The 8,731-nt window shown below is 60.2% G+C and overlaps 2 protein-coding genes across 2 annotated transcripts in view; both read left to right on the top strand.

The window, feature by feature from the left end:
• Window positions 1-6,015, top strand: part of CAPN1 (calpain 1) — a 25,269-nt gene extending 19,254 nt beyond the window's left edge. The window contains exons 13-22 of the mRNA XM_023738217.1: window positions 720-931; window positions 1,082-1,121; window positions 1,900-1,965; window positions 2,049-2,106; window positions 2,923-2,987; window positions 3,439-3,507; window positions 3,718-3,796; window positions 4,683-4,799; window positions 5,093-5,151; window positions 5,544-6,015. Of these exons, the coding sequence (XP_023593985.1) occupies window positions 720-931; window positions 1,082-1,121; window positions 1,900-1,965; window positions 2,049-2,106; window positions 2,923-2,987; window positions 3,439-3,507; window positions 3,718-3,796; window positions 4,683-4,799; window positions 5,093-5,151; window positions 5,544-5,570 (792 nt within the window). The 3' untranslated portion in view covers window positions 5,571-6,015. The remainder of the gene's footprint in view (window positions 1-719; window positions 932-1,081; window positions 1,122-1,899; window positions 1,966-2,048; window positions 2,107-2,922; window positions 2,988-3,438; window positions 3,508-3,717; window positions 3,797-4,682; window positions 4,800-5,092; window positions 5,152-5,543) is intronic.
• Window positions 6,016-7,885: 1,870 nt separating this feature from the next.
• The window catches only part of LOC101341506 (solute carrier family 22 member 20), a 28,921-nt gene continuing 28,075 nt past the window's right edge, over window positions 7,886-8,731 (top strand). The window contains exons 1-2 of the mRNA XM_012557650.1: window positions 7,886-8,260; window positions 8,329-8,432. Coding sequence (XP_012413104.1) covers window positions 7,886-8,260; window positions 8,329-8,432 — 479 coding nt within the window. The remainder of the gene's footprint in view (window positions 8,261-8,328; window positions 8,433-8,731) is intronic.

The raw sequence follows: 8,731 nt of genomic DNA, 5'->3' as shown, positions 1-8,731 counted from the left end.
TGTTATGTGACCCTAGTTGCTCTCCCTATACTGTGACAGCACACTCCTCCTTTCCACCCCGGATTTCCCGTGTCCATTCAACCAGCTCCTGACCCGCTCTGCCTTCTCATCTCACCTCCGGACAGGAGCTGCCCATTTAGTCTCATGTGTCTACTTGAGCTAAGAGGCACACTCTTCACGAGTATCATTTTATGTCCCATAGTTCAGTTTAATCTTTGTCTGAAGAGTTGGCGTCGGGAATGGTTTTAGTTCTGGGTTGACGGTCCAGGGGCCATGCTTTCCGGGGTTCCTCCTGTCTCACTAACCCTCTCGTTTACCAAACACGATGTCACTTTCTAGCAACATTAAGTCAGGTACCACATGTAAAGTGTTTGCAGTGTCTGATACGCAGAAAACTCCAAGTAGAATTTAAAAAAGGATACCATGTGATAATATTGACAGAGTTATTTAAATGGTGCAATACATGCCTTGTTGGGCATTGAAGCTGCTCCTCCTTTCCACCCTGTGCTGTAGATAGGGCTGGCTTTATCACCCCATCTTACAGATGAGGAAACCGAGGCAAAATGATACATCAGGTTCATGTAGCCTCCCGGCAGCTGAGCCATGACCCAAGTCTCCAGCCCCTTGGCCAGTGTTTGGGGCCCAGAGTCTGGGAGTGGGGGAGGCTCCTGCAGGTGGGCTGAGCAGCTGCAGCACCCACTCCCACCTTCCCCTGCCAGCTGGTGGGCCAGTCAGCCGTGCACCTGAAGCGGGAGTTCTTCCTGGCCAACGCGTCGAGAGCCCGCTCAGAGCAGTTCATCAACCTGCGGGAGGTCAGCACCCGCTTCCGCCTGCCGCCCGGGGAGTACGTGGTGGTACCCTCCACCTTTGAGCCCAACAAGGAGGGCGACTTCGTGCTACGCGTCTTCTCGGAGAAGAGCGCAGAGACAGAGTGAGTCACGGCTGGTGGCTGCTCCCCAGTTCCCCAGTCCAAGAGCTCCCCAACCCCGGCCCCGCCCCTCCCTGGCCCTGCCCCTCCTGCCCTCCTCTCAAGCTCCGGCCCCTCCCCGCTCTGACCCGCACTTCCTTCTCCTCTCCACAGGGAGATGGATGACCAGGTCCAGGCCAATCTCCCTGATGAGGTGTGTGGCCCCCTCCTCCCTCCCTCACCCCGTGTCACCAGGGGTGTGATGGGGACCTGGTGTTCTGCCCCCTGGGCCCCCGGCCAGCAGGACACAGCCCCTCCTGGCAGGAGTAGTAAGAGTAATACTAATAGTGGTGCAAAGGTGAATGCACTCGGCTGCTAACCGAAAGGCTGGAGGTTGGAGTCCACTTAGAGGCACCTCAGAAGAAAGGCCTGGCAATCTACTTCCAAAAAATCAGCCATTGAAAACGCTGTGGAGCGTGGTTCTACTCTAACACACATGGGGTCACCATGAGTTGGAATTGACTCCATGGCAGCTGGGCATTTGCCTAGCACTTGACAGTTTGCAGAGGCCTTTGTGGTCGTCATGGTGCACAGCTCCCTAAGCGCTCATGGTGTGCGGGCTCCATGCTGAGCACTTTTCCTGCATCCCATTTCCTTCCCACGACAACCCTGCTGGGGTGCTGTCACCATCTCCCTCTACAAAGGGGAAGTTCAAGTTCAGAGAGGTCAAAGAACCTGCCCAAGGTTGCGCAGCAAGGACCTTAACCCTCAGTCTTCATCACTGAGCTCTACTGCATCCCCCTCATTGAGAGCCCAGGAGTCTTGGGCGGGGGCAGCAGAGGGCCTGGGGCAGAGTTTTACCGATTAGAAGAATAAGGCTCAGAGGTTATGTGACACGTAGCCAGTGAGGCTGCCCAGCCCCATCTCCAGCTCCTGTCCACATGCACACGGCTGGAGCGCCCCTGACTTCCTCTCCACCTTTTCCGGTCCAGCAAGTGCTCTCAGAACAGGAGATCGATGAGAGCTTCAAGGCCCTCTTCAGGCAGCTGGCAGGGGAGGTAGGTCAGAGCGTGGCGGGGGCAGCCGGGTTCCCCCGAGGGACAGCCTTTCTGGGGCAGGTGCCATCCTCCCTCTTTCCTAGGACTTGGAGATCAGCGTCAGAGAGCTGCAGACCATCCTCAACAGGATCATTAGCAAACGTGAGTCCCCAAGCAGCAGCTCCTCATGCCTGTGTCCCACCCCCGTTCCCTCCAAGTGCCGGGATCCAGGCTGCTGTCCCCACAGTGGAGCTGAACCCAACGCCCTTGGGCTGCATGGAGGGCGGAAGAAGCCTTCAAGACTTTAGGAGCCCTGCTCATCCCCATTTTCCTCCCCAACTCCTCCTGCTGTTTTGCTAGAACCCTGTTCTCCGTGCCTGAGCTCCTACCTTGGAGTGATGGGAAGTGGGCCCCTTCTGGGCGGCACAACCCTACAGGTGCACGGCTTAGCCAGCCAACAGCACTTTTGTGCAAAGAAAAAGGCTCCCTTCGTCCCAGAAGATGCAGCTCCAGGCGAGGCCTGGGGAGCAGAGCATGGCTGGCTTCGTTGCCCGGTGTGCACACTGAGGACAGCCGCCTCCCTGACCTTCCTCTTCCCTGGGCCCACAGCCACGCCCTTTCCGCCCTCTGCTTATGAAACCCTCCTCACCCTCAAAGCCGGCAGCAAACCCCACCTTGCCGCGGCCCACCTCTGCTTTATGTTTCTACCACATTCCTTTCATTTCTATTTAGCACTTGTTCCATGTTTCTGTGGTCTAATCCTGCTGGGTATTGATGCGGCTGTCGGGAGCCCTGACTTGATTGCTAGAATACTCTAGGCTCTGTTTTCTGATGATAATACTACAGCTGTCTCTGCTAGATTCGACACCTCCGAGGCAGACTCTTGCCTCCCTGACCCCTGTCCCGCCTTGGCCCCCAGTGTGGGGCAGGCACAGGAGGCTCACTGGGTTGAATTGTTGGAAATGGTTTTTCTCGCAGACAAAGACCTGCGGACCAAGGGCTTCAGCCTGGAGTCCTGCCGCAGCATGGTGAACCTCATGGACGTATCCTTGGGGCTATTTTCCGGGTGGCGTTTCGGTGGGAGGATGTTGGCGTGGGAGAGGTGCTGGGGGAGCTGTCCTGGGAACAGCAGAGAAACGGACAGAGCTGTGTGGGGTCGGTGTTCAGGCGCCTTCTGGAGCATCTGCCCCAATTGGGAGGGGGAAACTGAGGCATGGGCCTTGCACCAAGTGAAAGGTGAAGTCAGGACTGGGTCCCAGAGTGTCCCTAAGACTGGTGCTCTTTCTGCACCCCTCCACAGCCCACCCCACTGCCCCCCGACTCAGAGAACAAGGCAGCCTGACTATGGCTGACCGCACGGGGGTTCTTGCAGCTTCTTCCCTCCCCTCTGAGTCGTCTTGCTCTCTCTGCAGCCAGCCTCCCCTTCTCTCCACTGGCCCACTCTCCCCCCAGCCCTGGTCTAAGCTGTAGAGTTGCCTTCTTAACGGCCCGCAGCGGGACGGCAATGGGAAACTGGGCCTGGTGGAGTTTAACATCCTCTGGAACCGCATCCGGCATTACCTGGTAGGTGGTCCAAGTTGGCTGGCACCCTTGCCCTCTGCAGCCTCAGTCTCAGCTAAGCAGCCCAGGTGGGCTACATGGGCTAGGCCCCCCACCTTGACCCCCCTTTCAGGCTTCCCCCACAACAACCTGGGGGCAGCAGGAGGGGCAAGAGGGTGTGGGCAGGAAGGGCTGGCACCTCCACCTGGCCTTCACCCTCTGCCCCTACCCCAGGCCATCTTCCGAAAGTTTGACCTGGACAAGTCAGGCAGCATGAGCGCCTATGAGATGCGGATGGCCATCGAGTCTGCAGGTGAGGCCCGAGGGATGGCGGCACCTGTGGGCCTGGGGCGGGACTGCCCCGCTGCGCTTGCCCCAGGCCACTTCCCTGACAGCTACCTGAGGCAGTGGCGCACCCCACTCACCCTTGTCCCTGGGGTTGATGGTGGTGATGGTGGTGGTGTTGACAATGGTGGTGACAGCAGTGATGGTGGTGACAGCAGTGATGGTGGTGACGATGGTGATGTGACAGCAGCCATTCTCTTTTGCCTTTTTCCACCCTTACTGAACACTACAGTGTGCTAAGTGCCTTCCCAGCATTCTTTCCTTTCATCCTCACAGCAGCCGAATGAGAATAGGCTCTTTTATTATCCCCATTGTGCACATGAGAAAAGTGAGGCTCAGAGAGGAAAAGTGACTGGCCTTAGGCCACACAGCCCAGGGAGGTGGAGCCGGGCTCCAGAGCCCCCAGTGGGAGTGATCCAGGGCTCAGCTGCTCCGGCCCATTCAAGGACAAGGTCAGGGCATTCAAAACAAACAGACCCGGACTCTTGGGCCCTCTTTGGCCAGCACCCAGTCCCTGGAACTGCCTCGGCCCTGGTGCTCTCTCTGGAGCTGGGACTGGGTGCCCAGCTTCTCTTAGCTCCTGGCCCTGCCCAGGACAGCTTCATGCTCCTGAGCTATGGGGCAACTCCCTGGAGCAGGGAAAGCCCCAAGCTCCCTGCCCAGTCCTGGTCCCCCGCTTGGAATCCGGGCCTCCCTGTCCCTCAGGCAGAGGCTGGACCCCCTTGCCTTCACACGGCTCTCCTGGGCCCCCCTACCCTCACTCAGCGCTCCCTGCCTTCACTCGGCTCTCCTGGGGCCCCCTAGAACCCTCACTCGGCTCTCCCTGCCTTCACTCACTCGGTTCTCCTGGCCAGGCTTCCAGCTCAACAAGAAGCTATATGAGCTCATCATCACTCGCTATTCAGAGCCCGACCTGGCTGTCGACTTTGACAACTTCGTATGCTGCCTGGTGCGCCTGGAGACCATGTTCCGTGAGTGTCCCTCATCCGGCACCCACCCTCTCACTCTGCCCCAAATGCGCCTCTCGTGAGCTGGTGGAAGGACAGATGGGTAAACGCAGATGCGGCCTGAAAGGCTACTGCAGGCAGAGACCTGAAGGCCGGTGCTGGGAGGTGGGGGAAGGGAGTGGGAACACAGAGGGGGCTCTCAGGTAGCGGGATGAGGCCCTTTCAGGCTGTGAGGTATGAGAGAGCTTGGGGTGCTATGGGAAGGGGGGCACTCCTGGCCTTCCGCAGCCTCATGCCTTCTTATCTTGGACACACAGGATTTTTCAAAACTCTGGACACAGATCAGGATGGAGTCGTGACCTTTGACCTGTTTAAGGTGGGAACCTTCTGGGACCCATGGTGGGGAGACGCTCCTCAGGGGCCACTGAGTTTTCTTTCCTGACCTGTGCTCTTCAGTCCTTTCCTGGGCAGGAGCTGTGGCTCCTCAAGGCCGGGCCCGTGTGTTCTGGAAGGACGGCTTGGGTGTCAGGGCTTGGGAAGGGAGGGCCAGGCCCTGCTGGCCTCTGTGGGAGCCGCAGCCTGGTCTCTAGAGCAGAGGAGAAAGAAGGTCATCCCCCACGTGAGGCACCTCCCCAAACTGCCCTCATAGGCAAAGAGGCAGTGGCTCTAGAACCCGGGGGCTGGCAGGCTGGACTCGGGGATCCTGGAGGCAGAGCGGGCCCATTGCTGCTGTCCCCGGCTGACCTCTCTGTCTCTCTTCCCCCTCAGTGGTTACAGCTGACCATGTTTGCATGAAGCGGGGCTCCAGCCTCCCTGTTGTGCCCCCTCTCTCTCTCTTCTGCCAAGCCACACCTCCCCCCAGCCACCTGAGGCCACGCCAGCCGCAAGTGCCTTCCCCGGAGCGTGGAGGCGGCCCTTCCTCCTGTCCCCTGGCTCCCGGCCACCACAGCTCATCTGCCTGGGCCGAGCTGTGTGGCCTTCCCTGCCTCTGCCAGCTGTGGGCTCAGGCTGGACCCCCAGCCCCTCCCGTCACTGAGCAGGAAGGCAGCTTTCGCTTGTTCCGGCCTCAGGGTGGGGCTCCTGGGGGAGCTGACAGTCCCAGCGCCTCCCCACCCCCAGAACCCTGAGATGCCCCTTGTCTTACCCTCTGGGGCTCCCATCATGTCTAGCTCTTGAGAGGCCACACTCCCAGCCCCACCCACTGGGCCTCACGTCAGACTTTCAGCCATAACCACTAGCTTGGCACGATCGTGGAAATCCAGGCTGTGCAGAGCCCCCTCCCACCTGGGGTCTCTCCCCAGGGCTGGGGACATCTGTGCCCTCCTGTGTAGAAGCCAGTGCCCCGTGTGCCCCCGTGTCTGCCCTCCCCGCCCTCCCTGCCCCCCTACCAGGAAGCTGCCCACGAGGAGGGTGGTCTGGCCGCCCCCCCCCGCTCTTTTTTTTATATTGGTGATTCAAAGGGAACTCTTTAGGGACTGAGGTACTGCTGTGGGGGTGCCAGAGGCACCTGGGCATGGGCTAGAAACGTCTCATGTTTCCATGCAGAGGAACCCCAAATAAAAAGGAAAAAGTCCCCCCATCTGGCTCTGGAGTGTGTTTCTGCCTGGGAGGGACAGCTCTCGGCATCACCCCCACCTCGCCGGCCCCCCATCTCTCCCCTATTGCTCTGGTGGCTTGCACCCCTGCTGGAGTGCTGGGTGTCTGGCCCTGGCAGGGCAGGGAGCATGGGCCCAGGGCCCCGGCTGCAGGGGCAGGCCACACTGTTGGGGTCCCACATGGTCCTTCTGGGTCCTATCGGCCACCTCACTGTCCCAGGAGGCCTGACCCCTGCATCCCCTACAGACTCCTGCCCTCCGAAGCGCCAGCTGAAACCCAAACCCTTACTTAGCACAAACCCGACCCCCCAGGGAGCTCCCCGAGCACAAAGCCACCTTCAGGTTCTCTGCGGAAGGTGCCCTTGTGACCCAGACACCTGCTGCTTATATAAGCCGCTCCAGCCCCCTCTGGGATCTGGACTTTTCTTACCAGAGATAAGAGTCGGTGGAGGAGGGGACAGGATGGGAGGGGCTGGGGGGGGCCACAAACTGCATCTGCAGAGCAAAGGCTGAAGGAGTCTGGTGGGGGGCTGCCCCAGGCAGGTGGGGGATCCTGTGGGACAGCAAGTGGCAGGCTGCCTGGACGCTGGCTGGCACTGGGCCCAGGGCCAGGCCATCCCAAGCTTGCCTTTTGCTTCTGCCATCTATTCTGGAAGCTCCTGGTGGGTCCTGCTGGACCTCAGTGTCCTCATCAGTCGGGGGCAGCTCGAAACGTCTGGGAGCCTGGGCTGTTGTGAGGGGTCGGCGGGCAGGTGCTCTAGACCCCACCTTCTCCCTCGCCAGTACAGCACCCCTCAAGTTGTTCTCTGCATTGGGTTTTGTTTGATGAGGGGGTTGGAAGGCTGTGAGTCTGGATGATCTTGGGGCCCTACCCCCAAAAAACCCTGCCTCTGAGGCTGCTGGTGAGAGAGCGGGGGCCAGGGAGAGCAGGGCTTCCTTCTGAAGGCCCTATTTGGGCATTTTTAAAGGGCTTTTCTTAGTGTCTCTCATGTAGCCAGGTCACCCCTCTCACGGGGGTTGGGTAGCAGCAACCTTAATCACCGCACCCCGCTATCTGATCTCTAAGCTCTAAGCTCCACCGCGACCCGCAGCCCAGATACAGGGACTGTGCTCGGCTGGGCTGGCGTCGGGGGTCCTACCCGAGCTTTGAGGTGGCCTCCGAGGGGAGGGGAAGGTAGTGGTATTCCGATTGCTGCTGGGGTCCCCTGGGTGAGGGCGTCTGGGCCTGCAGATGTGGGTTGTGGTCTGTGAGGCCGCCCTCAGGGACCCCTCGCTTTTCTAACCTGGAAGGTGAAAGACTGAGAGGCGGGGAGAAAAAGCAAGAGAAGAGCAAGGGGCCAGCCTGCTGGGCCTGGAGGGAGGGATGTCTGTGGGCCTGGGGACACCAAGGCCTCCCACGAGGTGTAACCAGACCCTCTGAGCCACGGTCCCCAGCCTATTCCCCCACCTCCTGGGTCCCTCCCCAGCCCCCTTACATAAGGCCCCTGGCAGCCGGGTCAGGTCAGACCTGAAGCCATGGCCTTCACAGACCTGCTGGACACCCTGGGCAGTGTGGGCCGCTTCCAGCTCGTCTACACGGCGCTGCTGCAGCTGCCCTGCGGCCTGCTGGCCTGCCACAACTTCCTGCAGAACTTCACGGCCGCCATGCCCCCGCACCACTGCCAGGGCCCCGCCAACCACACCACGGCCGCCACCAATGACTCGGGGGCCTGGCTGAGGGCCACCGTGCCCCTGGACCGGGACAGGGCCCCTGAGACGTGCCAGTGCTTTGCTGAGCTTCAGTGGGCCCTCCTGAGCTCCAATACCTCCATCCACGGGGCGGCCACGGAGGGCTGCAAGGACGGCTGGGTCTACTACTGCAGTGTGTTCCCGTCCACCATCGTGACGGAGGTCAGCGGGGGCTGGGGCGGGGGCTGCTGCCTGAGGCCAAGCTGCAGTGACCCTCTCTCCCTCTGCAGTGGGACCTGGTGTGTGAGGCCCGTACCTTTCACGACCTGGCACAGTCTGTCTACATGGCCGGCGTGCTGGTGGGCGCTGCCGTGTTTGGCAGCCTTGCGGACAGGTGAGCTGGGGACCTGGAGCCTTTGGGGACGAGGGTCCCAGACACCCAACTCGGGATCTTCATTTATTTTTCTTTATTAAAATCCATTTGTGTATTTAAAATAGATACTACATATAACAAGAGTCACGCGGTTCAGGAGTCAGAAGGCTATAAAAGGTTGTGAGGGAAGCCCCCTTCCCCCTCCTGCCCAGCCCCCCAGTTCTTCCTTCCCCCTCCTGCCCAGCCCCCCAGTTCTTCCTTCCCCCTCCTGCCCAGCCCCCCAGTTCTTCCTTCCCCCTCCTGCCCAGCCCCCCAGTTCT

The sequence above is a fragment of the Trichechus manatus genome, unplaced genomic scaffold, assembly GCF_000243295.1.
Source record: "Trichechus manatus latirostris isolate Lorelei unplaced genomic scaffold, TriManLat1.0 scaffold00113, whole genome shotgun sequence".
In the NCBI taxonomy this organism is placed as follows: domain Eukaryota; kingdom Metazoa; phylum Chordata; class Mammalia; order Sirenia; family Trichechidae; genus Trichechus; species Trichechus manatus.
Note: the sequence above shows the minus strand (reverse complement) of the source record. Positions and strands in the feature narration are given on the sequence as shown.